This window comes from Penicillium subrubescens (assembly GCF_028828155.1).
Source record: "Penicillium subrubescens strain IBT 31985 chromosome Unknown utg000001l_segment0_segment0, whole genome shotgun sequence".
Taxonomy (NCBI): domain Eukaryota; kingdom Fungi; phylum Ascomycota; class Eurotiomycetes; order Eurotiales; family Aspergillaceae; genus Penicillium; species Penicillium subrubescens.
The window spans coordinates 2,682,869-2,702,703 of record NW_026643151.1 but is presented as its reverse complement, the minus strand read 5'-3'; the positions used below and the strand labels follow the sequence as shown (position 1 = coordinate 2,702,703).

Sequence of the window (19,835 nt, the reverse complement as noted above, 5' to 3'; positions counted from 1 at the left end):
CATTCAGTGGACAGAATTGAAACACCTGTCTACTCGAGCATCGGGGATCATAGGCTATGCAGTCTATAATAGCTACGGTTATTTCACAACTCAACTAGCCTACTATGTAGACTTACTGATTCCAATACCAAGCTGTATCAAATCCTAAGGGTGTGCTGCGAATGCAGTTGAGCGGGTCTTGGCGCGCGGTCCCCACATGCAGTGCCGCCTTGAGGAGCCCCAAAACAAACGGTGTCGTCACTTCTCCTGAACATCCCCATCGACTTCCAAACAACCAACCATGCCTGCCAAGGGCGCAAAACCTACCAGCGATGAGCTCCTAGCTCAGTTCGATGACCTCGGCATCGAACAGTCAGGCGAAAAGTCCACGAAACCAGCTGCTGCAGCCGCCACGGACAACAATGCCAAGGGCGAGCAGGAAGACGTCCTAGCTGAGCTGGAGAAGCAAGCTTCTCAGCGGCCTAGCAGTGGCCCAGGTACCCCGAGACTATCGGCAGACAAGGCTCGCTCCGCGACCAAGTCCCCTCGCCTCAGTGCTACGATCGAGCGAAGCAGCGAGGACAAGACTCGATTGTCGGCGGAGGTTCCTCGTGTAAGCGCCAAGCAGGAACAGCAAAAGCAGGAGCCCGAGCCTGCGGCTGCTCAGCAGCAAGAGCAGAGTCAGGGTGGTGGGTGGTGGGGAGGGTTCTTCGCTGTGGCCGGTGCTGCTGTGAAGCAGGCTGAAGCTGCTGTTAAGGAAATCCAGAACAACGAGGAAGCTCAGCGGTGGGCACAGCAAGTCAAGGGCAATGTGGGCGCTCTCCGAGACTTTGGTATGTACAACCCTTTTACTATCGTATTAGTCTCATACATATGAACATACTGACTTACTATTTCCTCTACAGGCGGCGAACTTCGCAACATGGCCATCCCAACCTTCACCAATCTGATCCACACCCTTGCCCCTCCGATCTCATCGCACGAACGCCTCCAAATCCACGTCACCCACGACCTCTCCGGCTACCCTGGCATTGACCCACTCGTCTACGCAGTATTCTCACGGGTAATGTCGCAAGTAGAAGGCGGCGACCTCCTCGTGATCCAGCGCGGTCAAGAATCCGCACCAAAGCGCGGCCTCGACGTGGGCGGCTACATGTCCAGCACAGGGTGGAACGACGGACCTTGGTGGCGCAGCGTGACACCGGGTACTCCACGCACCGTCAACGCCGTGCGCGGCGCCATCGAGGCCTCCAAGCTCGCTCGCGCCAGCGCAGAGAGCTACGCAACAGAATATTTCTCCACGCGGGGCGGTATTGAAGAAGCCGCCAAGCAAGCTAGCGAGGACCTCAGCGAGTCAAACCCAGTGCGCAGCAGTGATATCTTCCTCGCTATCCAGGCTATCAGCCAGACCGTGTCGGCAGAGCTCTTCCAAGCCGGTGCATCGGGTGAAAGGGCCGAGACACCAGGCGTTGTTTCCGCCCCCGAGGCTGACGAGGAAATTGCGTTTGCGTTGTACCTTCACGACCCCGTGCACGGCATCGCCTTCCACACCATCTCGCAGCCCGTGCCAGCGAAGTGGATCGAATGGCTCGATGCATCGGCCCCCGCGGCCGAGAACCCGGATTCCGAGGATGGGGATGTTCCCCGCGCGGTCGTTCCCGAGGCTATTGCCGATATCATCGAGGCTGGCGGTGTCGATCCCCGTGAGTGGGTCGCGGAGTGGATTGAGGAGACCTTGTCGCTGGCGGCTGGGGTGGTTGCGCAGCGTTATGTTGCGCGTCGAATGGGCGTTGGTGAGGGTGGTGTTGGCAAGGGCAAGATGCGGGCTGAGCAGGCGTCGACCGTGGATAGTGGTGCTGGCGAGGCGGCTCGTGCTATGTAGATGGGGGTTTTATGTTTCTACACTTCTGTCGTTGTGGGGCGGGAGATAGGTCTGTTCTTTATGATACACCCTCAGGTTTTCAATGCGTCCGCATTGCCAGTTTTTTCTGTTTCCATTGGCCATTTTTTATCTGCTGGTGCATACGAAATTAGTATCTGACCTGGACTGAACTGGACATAGTACTAGCCCAGCATGAGTGTCAAGTATTAGTACTAAATGCGCCTCGGCATTGATGACAAGATATCAACGGTGCTAATATTGATGTTGATATTCCACATATCCATTCATTCCAAACCAAATCCTTCCAGGTATATCATATCAATCTATGTACAAAATGCGCCAGCGGACATAATCCGCACCTCTTTACCCGTCCCGTCCCGTCTTCTCGACATTCAGTCGAGATCAAAGCCCATGAAAGATCAAATGGGGGGTATGTATTTTGCCGCAATGCAATATGGGGGAATAAAGCCCTGCGCCGGGGTCGCAACACGAAACAAAAAGAAAGAAAACATTATTTATGCATTCGTAAAGCCGTGTCGGGGGTGTGTGATCTTTAGATGGGGTGCTGAATGTTTGATCCTTGTATCTTGAGATGAGATGGAGATCAATCTGATCTCGAGATGGTTGGATTCATCTTTATTGATCAAAGTACAGTGGCCCGTCTAGACCGGGGACGTGCCAGAAGTTGGCGCGGAGAGCGGTCACACTGTAGATCATATGTTAGTACAATCGTAAGAAGAAACAGAAGCAACTGCTTTCGTTGCAGGACTTACCTGGTCGATCCGTTTAGGACGGTGTGTGCATCTGTGCCCTCCTCACTCTCCTGGAGTGTCTTCTTCATATCCGACAAATCAGCGGACCACTTGAAATGGCGCTGCTTGCGGCTTGGCTCCTCGACATGTCCGTTGACGCCGTTGACACCATTCACTCCATTGACACCATTCACGGCAATCTCATCACGCTGCTCCTTGTGCACCCCATTCGTCAAAGCACCATTGACCACCTTCTTAGTCTTGGGCTCAACCTCAGCATACAAACAACCACGCGACCAGTAATACGGCAAAGTCCGCGTATACAAGACCGGCTGCGTCTCAACATCAATGCGCATCGGCACATTAATATTATACAACTCCACCCGCTCATCCCAATGAGCAATCAAATGATCCACAACCCGAACCGCATGCCTCGCCGCCGCAGCAATCACATCCGCAGCCTGCGGATCCTTACTACCGAACGAAATCGCGATACCGCGCTGACTGCAAAACACCGCCTCGAGCGCACCGCCCACCGTCCCGGACGACAGATTGTAAATAGTCGAGGCATTGCGGCCATGGTTCGGACCTGAAATGACAATGTCGATTGGCGGGCGGTCTGGGAAGAGACTGTATAGACCGAGCTGGGTGCAGCTGGCAGGTGTGCCGTTGTTGATGACGACCCAATCGGCGAGGTGTGCGGATTCAGGGCTGGGCCGGTAGTTCTCGTCCCAGGTGCCGTCGTCGTTGAAGGAGTCTGGGTGGACGAAGCTGGCGGTTAGAGAGGCTTCGATGATGTGGGCTTTGCCGATCCATGAGCGTGAGGCGGCGGGGATGGCGACGGAGACTTGGTGGCCGGTGGCGTGGAGCTCATCGACTAGAGGGCGCACGTAGGGTGAGAGGCGCTTGTTGGGTGGGCCATCGTCGTTGACTAGCTGTTGGGAAAGGGTTAGCTTTGGTCTTGGAAGATGCGCGTGTCCGGAATGAGTAGAGTCAGAATAGTCGATGATCAGATTCGCCACGGGTCGTCTATAGACTGCGCAAATTGAAATTGACTAGGAATTTTTCTTTTTCTCTTTCCTTGACACTTGGCAATGCAGATAGATTGTGCCGATCTTCTCCAGATTGCCATTGCCAGGACGAGGCAAGGGGAAAAAAATGAATAGAGTCGCGATAAGAAAACGCTCTCGTGACCAAGTTCGAAGAACCCATTCTCCATGTCCACGTACCAGGATATGCATGATGAACTACCAAAAACCAACCTCCGAATTTCCCAGCGCCAAGGGCGTATATTGGTATTGAATTTCTTTTCGGATTTTTGTCCGGTCGTTCCTTTTTCTTCTCTGTAAGCGAAAAGACAGAAAAAGCCGGTTGTCTATCTTGTTTCTCGGGAATCCGGTCTTGGTCTGCTGGGGTCTAGATTTCGAAATTGAAGGTTGTCTTGAGAAGGGTCGAAAGAAAAGCAACTTCAAATAATGTCAAAGGAAATGGTTATCTCCACGGGTATTATGTACTTATACGAGAAAAACATTTGCTGGATAAGGATTGAGCCATTTGAATACCCGACACACACCGGGGAAACTGGCTGGGCACGGTGAAGCTGTTCAGGGCTGCGGGGAGCGGCAATTGGGGAAGAAGCAGACCGGATGGAGTCTGCGGTGAACCGATCCGTCGAGTGACGAGAGTCTGGTGACGCTGCAGAGATTATTGGGGCCTGAAGAACGTGGAGAAGGAAGTGTGTAGATATGTCAAGCGGGTAAAATTGACGGGAGAATATTCTTGATGTCTGGGGGGTTCTATGGGGGGTGTATTCTTCCCTTGATATTTCCTGAAGAATTGTATAGTTCTAGTGGAGGGGCAAATGTACAAGTTTATACTTCACAGTATAGTAGTCCACGGGGCAAAAACCTTCGATCGGAGATTGCCAAGATGCACGCGAGCCAGCCTTGGGAGACAATAATTACAGTGTACAACTCACTGCTCGATGCCAATTTTGCAGTGTATAGTTAGATAGAGTACTAGGATAATTGAGGATAATTATCTAATTATCCAGGGTCCTCGACTAAATAAGCACGGAGTACGGAGTAGTTCATTACTTCATACAGTAGTACTTACTGTATGTACTAGACTAACTCTATCCTTGAATCATGATGATGCATGCTGGGTGCTACTCTGCACACGGTAGTCTCTGGACTGGATCTGATTCATTCCCAAGTCTGTCTTTTTTTTTCTCAATTTTTTTTTTCCAACTTCCCATTCCTAGAACAGGATCAGGACCGTTAACCAAGTCGAGTCGGTACTGTAGGGTAAGTAGGGTTAATAATCAAGCAAACCCCCTCGCGACTGCTATGACCCATGGTAAATTGTCCATGGGTCCTCACCAAAAGTCAACTTGCTTAGTGCTAAGTATGAGACTAAGTTATCAGGGGCGATTTGCTGATCGACTCACGTAAGATCATTCCACCTCGTGCCCTTCGGCCGGTCCGCCCGTCTGCAGGAAAAAACCACCAGGGTTGGCATTCAGTAGTATAGATTGGCATTCGAGTTATTAGCCCAAGAGTCTTGGAAGATGCAATGCAACATCCACATTGTCGATTATTCATTGGCAATGAGATATAATAACAACAGATCAGGCATACGATCCTTTTCTCAAATCTATTATTCTACAATTACACTCAGTCCTCGACGCTTTGTAGCCAATTCCCAACGGGCGGTCTGTGCGGATCCCAAGACACGCTAGAGACGATCGCAACACGCAAAACTTTGTGGTGGGGAAAGTCAGCCATCTTTCTTCCCCTCGACTGGCAACATCATCTCACCATCTTTCCTCGACTCTCGAGCATCCACCACCACTACGACTCTCGCTATCATCGGTCTGTTTAACGCGACCGATTCTTATCAGGGCCCTTTCTACTCTCGCAAAGTTCGCAAAAGACTCTCCCGGTCTTTTTGCGATCTTTGCTCCCGGCTTGGTCGGCAACCGAACGACAACTTCCATCCTACCCTGAATGGACTGTGGAAGCGCTGCAACGGCTGCGGGGATCGACCCCAAAATTCTCGATAATTGGCAAACCGACGGTGCCTTTTCGGTCGCCTCCTGGGAACACCTCGGATACGATCAACCCCCGGAGTGGGATACCAGCCAGGAATCCAGCCAGTGTGCCGATGTCGCCGACCTAGGCGCCTTCCATGACCCGCTAACGGGCGCGCTGCTCGATCGCTCTCGCGATATCCAGCATCTGGACAATAGGTGCGCATCCCATTCCCCAGTCGAGAGTCATCGCCGCGCGGAGTTGTAAGCTCCGATACGAGGGCGATACGAGATACATGGTATACATGACTAACACTGGGCTCGACCTCGTGTTTCAGGAACCACGATGTGACGGACAACTTCAACTACACCGATGGCGTCGTCGAGGGCACTGGTAGCGGCACTATCAGCCCTCGCACGCTGCCCTCGTCGGCAGACGACAACTTCCACGCTGAGGAAACGTGGCCGCATTTCCAACTGTTCAACTCGGTCGCAGCGGGCGTGAACCTCGAGCACCCAATGCTCTACCCGTATGGAAAAGCCCCGAACAACTCGACTGGTGCCGTGATCGTGGAGGATGTGGGAGAGATGCCCCAGGGACCAGGATTCTCGGATGCTTCGGCAGAGGCTATCATGTTTCAGCAGATCCCGCCATCGTTCCCCATGATGGCAGAGCAGTGGCCTGAGATCCCCCACGGCATTTCCTTGGAGGATATCCCCGGACAAACACCCGTTCCGCTGGCGATCAACCAGAATACCTCAAAGAGTGTCAGTCTGCGCGACTTCCAACCATCCATTCGATCACTTGAATCCCGATGGCTGAACAGCCTGGAGTCGCAACTCCCCGTGTCGCAGATGACCCCGCCTATGCACACGTCACAGAAAAACGGCCAGACCGCGCAGGATGCGTTCCAGTACAAGTCAGAGAGCTCTTCAGTCTCGGGCGATGTCTCTGGAATCTACGAGTGTTCGTACTCTGCCACGAGCGACGATGCCCCGGTTTTTGCGGATCACCAGTTGGATGATGATGCTCAGTGGAAGATACCAACTCCCGACGCAAGTTCCCCGGAGAGCGCGCAGTCGATGGCCAAGGCTACTGCGTTCATGGTCAGCGAGACTCCCGCCGAGTCCCTCATTAGCACTATTCCCTCTCGATCTCGGGCTTCTTCGACAGCCGGTCAGCGCTCATCGGGTCGCCCCATGGCTCTTGCCATGCAATCGGTGGCTACCGTGCGGAAGCGCAAAAACCGCTCCGCAGGGTCGTCCATGGACCAGGCTCTGCCAAAGCCTTTGCAGATCGTTCAAGAGGATGGACAAGGCGGGTCTATCGCATCTGCAGATTTCGTCTCTCCCCCACGAGGCGCTCGCCGTAAGGGCCCGTTGAGTATGGTTGGGCGAGCTAATGCTGGCCTGCGCCGTAAGAACAAGGATACTTGTGTCCAGTGCCGGCTGAACAAGCGCAAGGTTAGTCTACACCAAAAGCCCATATGCGCAAGGCAGAAACTAACTGAAACAGTGTGATGGAAGCTCACCATGCGATGCCTGCCGACCCACCCTGAACGAGCAACCATGTGCCCGTGCCTGCTTCTCCAGCATCGTAGAGTTCGGAACATGCAACTACATCTGTACGTCCACATTCTCCCAACTCGATTATAAATTACCCAAACTAACTCAATCTAGCTCAACGAGCTGTCAATCATCCTACCGTGGATGGCGCTAGCAGAGTTCGGATGGAAATCCCATCCGAGTTCGACTTGAGTCAACTTTTGTCGTTCCTTAACGAGCGTCAAGGCCGGTTCAACATCCGCGCCAGTCAAGGCTGGGGCTCTCTGTATATTCTCGACCTCGGCGAGACCTACAAGTTCCTGAAGAGCCTGAGCGAGTACAATGGCAACTCGAAGTCGACATTCCTCGAGTTCATTGATCGTCGCATCGTCGAGTCCAAGGACAAGTCTAAGAACTGGTTGTCTTGCGTCAAGGACTGTGATCCAATGGCCCAAGCCTACGTGAGTTGCATACCCTCGCCTCGTCATACAAGTCATGTCCACTAATATTCCTCTAGACTCTGCTCTCGCGGTGGAACAACATGCCTTCCCGCGCCAAGTACACATTCGTCCCTCTTGATGGTAACGGTGAAGAACGCCCCATGGACATCAGCAACCCAGAAGAGCGACGCGACATCCTGCTGGCCGCACAACTCTCCCGCATCGTCTGCCGCATGCTCGAAGTTGAGGGTTTCCGTAAACTCGAGCGCGACTTCTACAACATCAAGTGGAAGCAAATCTCGCACGAGACGCACATTCGCTTCCTGGGCGAATTGGGCCAGATCCTTCTCACCCTCCGGTGGCGTGTGTCGTGGTGGAAGCGCCTTGGTGACGGCGGCCAGGCCCCTGACCCATCGCAGCAGCATTACATCGACCGCGTCGACCTGCTGTGCCGCATCCTGTACGTCTACTACACCTGCGTGCTGGCCAAGCTGCCGTCCTGGTCGACGGCCGATGTGCCCAAGGGCATCTGGTCATCGTACGCGGACTCGGAGAACCCCGTTTGGGATGATTTCCCGTCTGATGCCTCCGATGCGGGATTCCAGGCTTGGCTGGAGCGTGGCCAAGATCTGATCGAGCAGGCCGGCGTTCCATCCAAAATCTCCAAGTTCTGAACGGACATGGAATAATGGAGCGCTGTACCGCTCCAAAAGAGCAATACGCATATGGCAAAGAACAGGACAGGCAAGGTGTGGGCGGCACTGGAGTTGGACTTATAGATACCCTTATTTCTCTTTTTTCTTATTTTCCTTTCTTTGTTCATATTTTGGTTTGATTTTTTTGGTCCCTGTTCTATCGTGCGTGCTTTGGATGGATCTCGACTACTGATATTACTCACTCCTCCTTGGAGTATACACTTGCCCACCACTTTCCCCATCAATCTTATGATTTACGATATCTGCTCTGGTTTTTCGATCAAAGAACCTGGTGGCTCATCTTCAACATGGATCTCCCTGCTCTGCGATTGAATTTCTCTTTGGATTCTTTTGTATATGGATTCGAGTTTCCTGTTACATACTTTGTTTCTGCTCGCGAGAGTTGATTTAAGAATTCGATTAGACTAAACCGAACCCTGCATTTGTTTCGTAAGCCTTTAATGGAAATGGCAGTTGCAGTTTCCATGGAAACCTAGCAAACTGTAGTCACTTGGACTTTGCAGTTAGGTACTCAACAGGTATTCAAGGCAAGAAGAGCCAGGCAGGGCCCACGCAGCCAGAAATCATTGTAGAAAAAACGGGGTATCACATTTGTAAGATCATATCGCTAGCACGACCTAGACGGACATCACACCGAGCCCAGCACAGCACACAATCACCAAGCAGAAAAGTACCGGACCATGAATTGAGTATTCCTTATTCCTTGTCGCCCTCTGCTTACTTCTTCTTGCCAGCCTTATCACCCTTATCCTTCTTACCACCGCCCAACAACTCCAAATGACCCGCTTTAGTGGCAAGACTGCGCTCCGTCTTTGTGACTAGGCCGGATGTGAGTTTCTAGAAGAGTATTCCGTTAGCATCAAGTCCTAGTAAAAGAGTAGAAGAAGACGAATATAATTCTGCAAACGAGAAAAGCCCAAAGAATTGTAGGCAACAGCGCCGTTCATACCTTGGTCATCTTAGCCTGCCGAATAAGAGCCTGCTTCTTAGGCGCGATCTGTCGAGGACCGCGCTTAATTTTCGGAGTCGCTTGCGAGGGTCTAATATAACACGAGTAAAGCAATTAGATTCGCTGTTTCCCTCTTATTTTGTTCTGGTGGGATGGGATGAGAAGATCTTACCGCTTAGCGGTTGCCGTAGCAGGCTTGCTTTTCTTGAGAAGACCCTGGGCCATGGTGATGTGTGTGGAAGAAGGTTGGATAATATTTTCTGGTTGGAATGAAGAGAGTCGAGTACTGCCTGCAGCACGGGTGTTGACGGGCGTAGGAACGTGCTGTATGGACTGGAATCAAGTAGTGGATGGATGTGAGAATTATGAGGGTGGTGGTGGTTGTCGGGGAAAATTCCTTATCGGGGGGAACTTATCGATGATCACGTGATAGTGAAGGAGTGGGATATCTACTTAGGAAATAGACCAATCAGGGTTCGGGATTGGATGGGATAAACAAGTCAATACTGGCTCTACATTTTCGATGGGATATCTTAAAAAAATCTGGATATTGGTCTATTATGGTAGTATGATAAATCTCGACTTTGACAGTAAGGATGAGAACTTCGGTAAAAACTGCGTAGGCGTATTGCAGGAATAGGATTTACATTGACCACAACAGAAAGAAGCTCGAGTTCAGAAGAGTTACAGATCGATGCCTCATCCTCAGCCTGGACTCATGGCCATGTTCATTTACTTCAATTTATGAATGACATACATAAATACAGTATTCAACAAAGAGCGACCGAGAGGTACCCGCTACGGGAGCCGAGTATCGTCCCAAACATCCGTCTTGTTTACCTGCCTTGTCCGATGGAATATCTCCATGCAGCCGCTGGTATCTAGATGACAGCAACAAAAGAAACACAGCAAGGTGTAAAAGTTGAATAGTGGTGAATTAGGACGTCAAGGACACATCTGTCAGTAGACAGCCTATAAATAGCGTGTCTGTACGACCAATTGGGAAGGGAATGTTGATACGTCATATGTCATATGTATAGGAGCAAAAGTAAAAAAAAAATCGAAGAAGCTTATACACAAGTGACGATCATCACCAGGTTAAGAGTTTCAAATCCCTACAAGGCTGGGGTGGGTCCTACTTAACATGAAACCGTACCAACGGCTACACGTTTATCTACACAATCGACATTTGCAGCGGGACCTACATCTACATCTACAAGAAAACACAAGAGCAAGACCAGAGCATTAAAGGCATGGAACGTGACATTACAAGCCAAAGGCTTGGATTCCCTTGAACATACATCCGAAAGAAAAACATGGTATTGAAACGCGCACAAGCCCAGCTCAGATAAACAAGATGATAGGATAAAGAAAGAGTTTTGCATGTTCAGAAAAAGGGTCGACAACCTCCTCTCATTAATGGTACTGGCGCGGGGGAATAGTAAAAAAACTCATACACACACACAAACCAGATTTCTTGGGGCGAGGTCATAAGAAAGGTAAAAGAAAAAAAGGAAGCTAAAATGCAAGATGGGGGGACGCGAAGGTCCGAAGAAATAAAAGGATCGATCGATAGATATGCAAGTCGCGTCACGAACACAAATCACATATTACATCACATCACAAATCCTCCACGTGCTCACACGCCCCCCACCTTGCAGTCCCTTTTTAAATTGAGAAATTAGAATTTCTCAATTTACAGGGCCATAAAGGCAATAACACCGGCGACAACGGCACCGAAGGAGATGACGTTACGGCCAGCAGCGTTGAAAGCGGGGGTGGAGGTAGGCTTAACAGCGGAGGTGGCAGTGGCAGTGCCGGTGGGGTAGACGTAGGGGGTGCTCTTCAGGGTGCTGGAGGCAACGGGGCCGACGGGCACACGGGAAGAAGAGGCAGTGGGGGCAGGAGCAGGGGCGGTGGTCTCGGGGCAGATGGTGGTGGTAACCTCCCAGGAGCTGATGACAGTGGAGGAAGCAGCAGCGGCGGAGGAGCTGGCCTCATCCTCGGGGCAGTAGGTGGTGGTCACATCGTTGATGACAGTGACGATGGTGACCTTGGAGGAAGAGGGAGCAGCGGTGGTCTGGGAAGCCTGGGAAGTAGCGGTAGCGGTGATGGTGACGCCCTCGGCCTTGGAGAGACCGAACTGGGTGGACCACTGGTAAGCACCGTGGTTGGCACCGGCATCCTCGACGACGATCAGGAGACCGTAGTGGGTGACATCGGGGGTCAGGCTGGCGCTGGGGGTCCAGACGAACTCGCCAGAGTTGGGGATGCTCTCAGCGAGGGTCTCGATGGGGACGACGTTGTTGGAAGGTCCGCGCAGGAGAACGATGGAGACGGTGTTGCCGAGGTCGTGGTCCCACTTGATGGTGTAGGCCTTGCCCTCCTGGACCTGCTCGTTCAGGCCGGGGGAACGGACGGCGTTACCCTGGGGAAGGTTGTTGTAGTTGGGCTGGGTGTAGGCAGCAGCGAAGGCCGCGAAGGTAGAGACGAGGGCAGCAGCGGAGAAGCGCATTGTGATGGTGATTTAGGCAGAGATGGACTGCAAAGAGTGACTAGAGTTGGGTAAAGGTTGGAGGTGCACGAAGGCAGCAAAGAGCGACTGGAGGTTGGAAAGAATGACCGTGGGTAGGATGAAAAAGAGAGAAGAAGGAAGAAGAAGAAGAAGAAAGGGAAGATGGCGGAATGAAATAGGAATGATAAAAGGAGGAGGAGTGTCAGCGAGTCACCCACTTTGGTCACCACGGCCGATGGGCCAAAAAGGGCCCAGGATGTTTTCATCTTTCTACTGTACAGAGTAATAATACCACGGTACTCCTATCGTATACTTTACTGTACCTCGACTAAACTCAACTTGGACCTTTGATATTCGACGGAAAGCACGGAGTCAGGCCCGTTTAGTGGAGTTTTCCCCATACACTACTCACCTTTTGGGTTAGATCTGTACCGAGATGACTGAAATGATTTTTACATCTTCCGTAAAGAGGCACAGTCAGAGACAAGCTGCATTTCCAGAGCTCCATCAGCAGCCAAGTATGCGCGGGCCAACCAGGCTCCAGTTCTGCGGTCATAGTGGGGTCTCAAGGAAAGCCTACTTCGCCAAGCGACCGTCGGTTCCTGGATGTTTTTGTTTGGTTGGCTTACGGGGGAGACAACGAGGCGCAGGGAGAGAAGTATAACAGTTGAGTATATTCCATACAAATCGAACAGCAATTGTGTGCTATCACTCTGCATGTATATGCCGCCGGGGCTGAACACGAGATGTGTTGGTTTGTTATGTGTCTGTGAACATTTGGAGCGAGAGACGACAGAACAGAGTATGCGATGATAAAATACACATTGGTATTATCAGTACCAGGCACTCACCCAGCTGCAGGGCCTGAAATGCGACGGTGCCATGCTTTCCATTTGGCCCTCGTGGGGCATGCGGGCCGGTTGTGGCTCGTGGAGATGCTAAGAGTGCTAAGGGGTGCTAAGAGGGCTAGGCTGGTTTTTGGGTACATGAGGTAAGTTATATGAAGTGCTATTTAGGAATTGTTTAATGACACAAGGCTGGCAAACTGTCTCATTCGAGTCCAGACCTCCATCTATAGACTCCATAATACACGGCCAACTTCCACTTGGTCGCATTTGTTGGAGGCTCTTAGTAAGTTATTATTGGAGAGGGATCAAAAGAGGGGGGGGGCAATTTGATTACGGGGCATTTAATTACGAGCTAATTACCAAGCCAATTCCAGGCTAATCACGCAGGGTTTCCAAGGCCCTGATTTGCTTGAGAATGCTGGCTGTAAGATTAAAAATGCCAGTGCCGAGCCTTGCTAGGATAAATTGGGCCAGTGTGCCTGGCGGGAAATGAGTAGGAATAATAACTCTGTATACATACTGTACTCCGTACAGGTGTAAAGTAGAGATGGAATTGGGGGAGAAGTTTAAAAATAATACTCTTCCTTGTCCAGGGGCCGCCCTGGAATGATGTCTAGGCTATTATTATGATCGTGAATCATTATTATGATGGATGCTATGCGATCGGGATAATTACTACTTTGATGAAGGATCTGTTCTCTGGAAAAGAAAGAAGATCAAACCGAAAAAAGCAAAAACAAAAAAAAAAGCCGATCGAAGTGGGACATACACAGGGTGGTCCCCCGGAGAATATCCGGTCAAACCGTTGACTCGCAGAGATGCGATGGAGCCTTTTAGAATGACGGTGACCCTGAACTAATGATAGTAGGGGATCTGTAATAATAACAGTGATCAAATTGTTATACTTTTAGAATAATGGACACGCCGGATTTTTCCAGATGTCAGAATCGAGATAGTAAGAAAAAGGAAAAGGTAAGATAGTTAAAATACTTTCGTAAACAGCGATTCCTGTTCCTCCAAATTTCCGGGCCAAAGTAGACGGCGACTGTCACTGGACGCCACCACCTCGTGTCATTTCTCCCCTTACCACCCTACAATCCTGCGTCCCTGACCCATGCTAGACCAACACTGCCCAGCACTGTTTGACCGGGGGCCAGACCCTGGAAAAATTACAGTATCGCTCCTCCAACTTGCGACCTTGATGATTGTAGTATCTCTACCAAGTTCCAACAACAACATCATATCACGATGATCGTGGACACCACCACCTCCACACCCGCCCATCCCCTCCTCTTACCAAGCCACAGCATAGGGTCGATCGCACCGGTTCATCGGGTGCATTTGAGACGCACCGGTAACGATCAACCGTTGATCAGGGGCACGATAACATTAGCGGGGACATCCCGACACCATCATCCGGGGGCTACCATCATACTGTGGTTGCGTGCTTGGCTTCCGACCACTCATCGCTTCCAACGATGAATACCACCACAGACCAAAGCCCATACAGTACAGCAATTCAGCCGTACAGCCGTACAGGTCCAAGTCAGCGTGGCTGATGGCGCCTTCGCGGGAAATGGGAAATTTGAATTGTCTCAGTAGCACGCACGGTGATTCGCCGCGGCTGCGAATTTCCTGTTCCTGAATGATCCAGCGCCGGTGGAGAGCCCGCTAACCTTCCTTGGGGATAAGTCAAAGTTAGACTCCCTCCAGCACAGCATATCTCCCGATTTCATTGGATCAAGGTGGATCAAGTCGGTGACTGTGCCCCTCTCTCGCTTTTCGCCGCAATTACTTTTCCCGGGCTAAGGCGCTGGGCACAGTGGGCTCTGCGCTGCCCAACTCGCCTTTACGCCGCATGATTCCACCCCCGTTTTTTCGAACTGGCACTGACACTATTGAGAGTCCGTCCATGGCTCCCGGCGCTCAAAATAGCAGTCGAGTGCTCACCTTCCTCCACCCGGCTGAGCTTTGTCGTGTCTTAGCAATCACTCGTTCAGTTCTCACTCGTGGAATTTGCATGATGGCCTTTCGAGTTCAGCCTGGATAACACGGTCGCTAGACCTATTCGGCCTGAACACCGCTTACATAGCATGGTGCTAACCACAATCTAGTTGCAATGGGACCTGCATAGACGGGGGCGATTCCAATCTCTGTATGTATCAAACCCGGTTCTGTTCTCGGAGGAAACCATACGTTGTTTATGCATGCATACATCATAATTCCTCCGAGCGCCCCTCCTCAGGGTCCCTTCTCTAGGCGCCGTGATCCGACCCTCGATATGATACAGCCAGGGCAGAGAAACACCCTTGCCGGTTTTCGTTTCCCTCCAATTCAGGCCCATTCTACAATGCCCTATTTCCACCTTCTTGGCGAGGAAGATGAGAGTGGAACAGGTCTGACCGTCTGATCGCTGGCTGAGTACCCATCCACCTGGACTCTTAGAGACAACGCCTGGAGCGGCTCAGGCTGACAGTACGTTGCTTGGCGGATGGTCTCGCTCACCCCATGGCCAGCCTCTATGCTATTTTCAGTGCCTGGTGGAAATGAGATTCGCCAGGCCCCAGCTATGTAATCAGCCTAGAACTTCTATCCAGGAGAGCCCATATAATCACTCTATGGAGCTCACTGTCCTATATATACGTAGTACATTTATAGGAGATGCACTACTTATGTATTTGCACCGTTTCCAAATTCCCCTGCAACTGCGCAAAGTTGCTGACGCCAAGCAAGATGCCACCATCACCTCCGTGCTCGATGCACCGCAGCTGCGAGTGGTGGTCAAGCCAGCGGAACGCGATGACCGGTACACTCGGCTTATGCTTGTCAGCAGCTGGCTTGATGATGTCGAGTTCGTTGAGGGCTGAATCGCTCAGGTAGCGTTGGTGATAGAGGGCGTTGGTTGTATTCTCGTCGCTGAAAAGTCCTTCACTCGGGACTGTTGTACAGAGAAGTGCAAAACTAGCTTCAAAAATTTGCACACTTCCAAACTTTCTGCGCCCCACTGCCAAGACGCTAGCTTAAGAAATGGGTAGATCTAAAAGTAGGAGATATATGTATTTGGATTTAGATCAAAAACTTCGCTTTCTATCCAGGAGCTTTATCTGCCATCACATTCCCTTATTTCCCTTCCACAACCGCGGCCTTCGCCTTTTCATCAATGGTCTTAGCAATAGCGGGGCGAGCTTTGATACGGTTCAACCAGGAATTAACATGCGGGAAGTTCTTCTCGAGATCCATTTCGTTCGACCAGAAGAGCGCAGCCACCTCGAACCACGGCACAAAAGCTGCATCGACATAGCTGTACTTGCCGCCAACGAGGTATTCCTTGTTATGGAGCGATCGGTTGAGCACGCCCGAAACACGACGGATCTCGTTGATATAGCGCTCGACCGCACTAGGTACCTTCTCGGGGTGGTAGATCGTAAACCAGGCGGCCTGCCCGAAATACGGTCCCTGGCCGGACATCTGATAGTGTAGCCACTGTTTGCTCTCGTAGTACTCCTTCGAGCCGGCGGTGAAGCTGATAGTGTGTTGCTTGTCGTATGTGTCCACCAGGTACTCGAGGATAGCGCCGGACTCCCAGATAGTGATGCCGGTGTTCGGATCCTTGAGGGCGGGAACACGACCATTAGGATTGATAGACTCGTAGGGTTCCTTCTTTAGGTCGCCGAGATCGACCAACTTGGTCTCGTAGGGAACCTTGAGCTCTTCTAGGATCATAAGGACCTTCCAAGGGTTGGGCGTGCCGGCGTGACCCCGGAGGGTCCAGAGAGTGAGGGTTTTAAGAGACATGACGAGTGAAATGAAAGGATGATTGATTTGAGTTCGATACAGATACCACAAGGATCGAGGGTTGGTCTGCTTAAATGTACCGGTATACTTCAATGGCTGGAACATCAGGATATGGATTATTCAGTTCGGCACCCGAGCAAACCGAACGCTTGGTAAGCTTGAGAGTTAATTCTCTCTTGTGATTTTCATCAACGTCTATTAGGCCTTGGTTATCAGTACAAACCACGACTATACAGCTAACCAGCCTAGACCTCGGGACGTTGATTGGTCCTTGGTTATCAACACAAACAGAACAAACTAGGATGCAAACACAAATTGCATAGAGTTGTGGGGGGATTAATAATTACGGGGCGTAGCAAACCAGTGGACTTTAGTCACGTGACTATACACTATAGATAGGGACCTCTTGACTTTCAATAAGGCGTAACTTAACGCGGAGGCGACTGACTGTACTTAATATATTGATGTTGTAGTATGTGTAAGATAGTTGTGTTATCTAGGTACTCTATGGGTTTAGCACCAAAACCACCGTCGTACAAGGAGTAGTGGAAATTACGATACTACGAAGAATATAGGAGAGGGGAGCTTCGGCGGAGGTTGGAACAGCTTGGGACTCCTGGGGATTGGTCGCATATTGAGAGCCATGCTGGCATGTTTAGCTATACTGGGCTAAATCGCGAACATGTGGAGCGTCTACGGAATGAGTTCCACATTTATCTTCTGCCGACAGGCAGAGTGAGTATCTGTGGGTTGAATAAGGGCAATGTTGATTATGTGGCGAGGGCTATCAATGATGTTGTTGGCACGGATAAGTCGTGAGGAGAACATCTTAGAATGCGGAAGTGCCCGAGAGGTATCATAAATTCTATCGCTGTTCTCTCAAAATGTGGATTGACATTGAAAAAGTTCATAGCCCGAAGACAACCTTTGCTTCGTGACTGTTTGACGCTATGTACAGTGGGGATGTCTCTGCCTGAATCGAATCTGGATCATCAAGATCGATCAGGCCACCACTAGGATAATAGGACTAATTCAATTAAGTCGTCAGTTGTCCTAATAATAAGCCAAGCTAAGCCAGCTCAGCCCCAAATCTGAGCTCCCAAATGCAACTATAATGGCTTTTTAACTTTACTCCATCCAAGTGACGGTCTTAGTCTGCAGGAACTCATCATAGCCGGCAACACCGCCGAAACGGCCGAAACCGCTGCTCTTCCAGCCACCGTGGGGCAGGGTAGGCTCATCGTGAACAGTCAGGGCGTTAATGTGAACGGCACTAGAGGAAAGTCCGGGTTAGAAAAGACGAGTCCATAAAGCCGGAGAGATCTGGTTGCTTACCCAGATTCGATCTGCTTGGCGACGCGAAGACCGCGGAACAAGTTTTGAGTGTACACGGCGGCAGTTAGGCCGTATTCGGTGTCATTGGCCACAGCGATGGCCTCATCCTCGGTATCGACAACGATCAAGGATACGGTCGGGCCGAAAGACTCGGTCGCAAATAGATCCATCTCCTTGGTAACACCGTCGACAATGATGGGGCGCATGCAGGTGTCGACGGACTCGTTGGCATTGGCATCTCCGAAGAGGATCTTCGCGCCGCGCGAGACAGCATCAGAGACAAGCTTCTTATTCTTAGTGACGGCAGCGGCGTTGACAAGGCACAAAGCTGGAGCATCCTTGCCGAAGAGCTTCTCGGAATTCTCGGCAACCTTCTGGCGGAATTGATCCGCAATACTGCGTTGCACGACGATGCGCTCGGTGGACATGCAAATTTGGCCCGACTAACAAGAAGTGTTAGTAGATGATACGCAAAAAAGGGACACCTTTTACTTACGTGCATGAATGATCCAAGCGCGCAGCTCATGGCAGCCTTGTCGAGATCGGCATCATCCAAAACAACCGCAGAGGCCTTGCCACCCAGCTCCAAAAGAACGGGCTTGATGTGCTTGCCGGCAGTCGAGGCAATGATAGAACCAACATTGGTGCTGCCAGTGAAGTTGACCTTTCGCACAGCAGGGTGGGCAATAAGAGCGGTAGTGACGGCCGCGGCATCGGAAACCTGGTGGAAAACAACGTTCAAGCATCCATCAGGGAGACCAGCCTGGCGGAAAATATCACCGAGAGCCCAGAAGCACTTGGGCGAGAGCTCGGAGCCCTTGAGAACAACAGTGTTACCGGCGGCGAGAGGGAGAGCGACTGCGCGCGTACCCAGGATAAAAGGAGCATTCCTACATTGGATCAAAAGATATCCGTGGTTAGTGACAAAATCCAAAAATAAAGATGGCTCGTGGTGGGGAGCACATTCAATGGCAGGTAAGACTTACCAGGGCGCAATTGACAAGATCACACCGTACGGCTCCTTATACACCATCGCACCTTCTCCATCCAAGGTCACGCTGGGCACAACACCCTCAATAGTGGAAATGCGCGCGGCAAAGTCCTTGATGAAATTGACACCCATGTTGAAGGTGTGCTCGGAAAAGGGCCGCCCCGCACCAGTCTCCTCCTGCTGGTATGCGATCAGCTCCTCCTTGCGCGAAATCATGATCTCCGCGGCCTTGAGTAGGATGTCACGGCGATCATAAGCCTTGGTCTTGCTCCAGGCTGGGAAGGCCGCCTTTGCGCTGTCAACCGCGCGTACTGCATCGTCGACTGAGGCACCAGCGCAGTAACTCGAGAGCTCGCCGGTGGCGGGGGCGTGGACCTCGAATTTGATGTCGGTCACGACGGACTCATTGTTAATGATGAGCGGGATCACGTTTTGAGCCATTGTGATGCTTATATTTTGGGATGAAAGGTACGAAATATGCAACCAGGGGGTTCAACAGGGACAGAGGTTGCAGGATGAGGGGTTGAATTTAACAGATCAATAGTCGGGTAGACGATCCTGCCGATTAGAGGGGATGTGGGGACGCACTGGTGAGGGAGTGTGGATGTGGACGAGAAATCACTCGATCATCGACTGTATCTCCGGGGTCAACCCCGGACTAAAGGTGGAATAGCAGATATGTCCGCAAAGCTATAAAACCAGGATCCGCAGTTGGTCAACTTTTGAGAAGTCAATTGCCACAATTGCGAACCGAGTGGGGGAGAAGTCCCGAGATTCACTTCCACGAAAAGGAACGCTGTTGTCTATTGGATGGGCCACATTCAAGGTTGCATGACTAAGCGGGTGGCATCGGGGGGAATTCCGCGCCCCACAGGTATAAACACTTTGTCTAGTAGTTAAGCATATAGATAAAGAATGAAAGGCTTTGATGAAATATGAATCCAATTGTTGAAGAAAACACCCCTCGCTTGATTCTAACTTGCCCAACGCCCAACTAAAACCATTTGAATATTGTATATGCCAACCCATGCCCACACGCCTCTATATGCCAGTGCCA

The 19,835-nt window shown here is 51.1% G+C and overlaps 8 protein-coding genes across 8 annotated transcripts; 3 read left to right on the top strand and 5 right to left on the bottom strand.

Annotated features, from left to right (window-relative positions):
• Positions 1-280: 280 nt before the first annotated feature.
• Positions 281-1,861, top strand: N7473_000906 (DUF5427 domain-containing protein MTC1; the record flags this gene model as incomplete). Its single annotated transcript, XM_057146846.1, has 2 exons — positions 281-812; positions 885-1,861. The coding sequence occupies 2 exons, from the start codon at positions 281-283 to the stop codon at positions 1,859-1,861; spliced, it is 1,509 nt and encodes a 502-aa protein (XP_057014732.1).
• Positions 1,862-2,497: 636 nt separating this feature from the next.
• N7473_000905 (5'/3'-nucleotidase SurE) lies at positions 2,498-3,854 on the bottom strand (the record flags this gene model as incomplete). Its single annotated transcript, XM_057146845.1, has 3 exons — positions 2,498-2,567; positions 2,635-3,548; positions 3,843-3,854. The coding sequence occupies 3 exons, from the start codon at positions 3,852-3,854 to the stop codon at positions 2,498-2,500; spliced, it is 996 nt and encodes a 331-aa protein (XP_057014731.1).
• A 1,767-nt stretch (positions 3,855-5,621) lies between these two features.
• N7473_000904 (Zn(II)2Cys6 transcription factor domain-containing protein) lies at positions 5,622-8,303 on the top strand (the record flags this gene model as incomplete). Its single annotated transcript, XM_057146844.1, has 5 exons — positions 5,622-5,863; positions 5,983-7,108; positions 7,161-7,269; positions 7,325-7,650; positions 7,707-8,303. 5 exons carry the CDS (start codon positions 5,622-5,624, stop codon positions 8,301-8,303), a joined length of 2,400 nt encoding a protein of 799 aa, XP_057014730.1.
• Positions 8,304-9,062: 759 nt separating this feature from the next.
• On the bottom strand, positions 9,063-9,519 carry N7473_000903 (DUF2462 domain-containing protein; the record flags this gene model as incomplete). Its single annotated transcript, XM_057146843.1, has 3 exons — positions 9,063-9,182; positions 9,295-9,385; positions 9,467-9,519. 3 exons carry the CDS (start codon positions 9,517-9,519, stop codon positions 9,063-9,065), a joined length of 264 nt encoding a protein of 87 aa, XP_057014729.1.
• A 1,471-nt stretch (positions 9,520-10,990) lies between these two features.
• Positions 10,991-11,809, bottom strand: N7473_000902 (GPI anchored serine-threonine rich protein; the record flags this gene model as incomplete). The annotated part of the gene is made up of 1 exon (XM_057146842.1): positions 10,991-11,809. One exon carries the CDS (start codon positions 11,807-11,809, stop codon positions 10,991-10,993), a length of 819 nt encoding a protein of 272 aa, XP_057014728.1.
• Positions 11,810-15,329: 3,520 nt separating this feature from the next.
• N7473_000901 (uncharacterized protein) lies at positions 15,330-15,524 on the top strand (the record flags this gene model as incomplete). Its single annotated transcript, XM_057146841.1, has 1 exon — positions 15,330-15,524. One exon carries the CDS (start codon positions 15,330-15,332, stop codon positions 15,522-15,524), a length of 195 nt encoding a protein of 64 aa, XP_057014727.1.
• Positions 15,525-15,777: 253 nt separating this feature from the next.
• N7473_000900 (glutathione S-transferase family protein) lies at positions 15,778-16,452 on the bottom strand (the record flags this gene model as incomplete). Its single annotated transcript, XM_057146840.1, has 1 exon — positions 15,778-16,452. One exon carries the CDS (start codon positions 16,450-16,452, stop codon positions 15,778-15,780), a length of 675 nt encoding a protein of 224 aa, XP_057014726.1.
• A 1,128-nt stretch (positions 16,453-17,580) lies between these two features.
• N7473_000899 (aldehyde dehydrogenase) lies at positions 17,581-19,219 on the bottom strand (the record flags this gene model as incomplete). Its single annotated transcript, XM_057146839.1, has 4 exons — positions 17,581-17,725; positions 17,788-18,230; positions 18,284-18,677; positions 18,774-19,219. The coding sequence occupies 4 exons, from the start codon at positions 19,217-19,219 to the stop codon at positions 17,581-17,583; spliced, it is 1,428 nt and encodes a 475-aa protein (XP_057014725.1).
• Between the last annotated feature and the right edge of the window lie 616 nt (positions 19,220-19,835).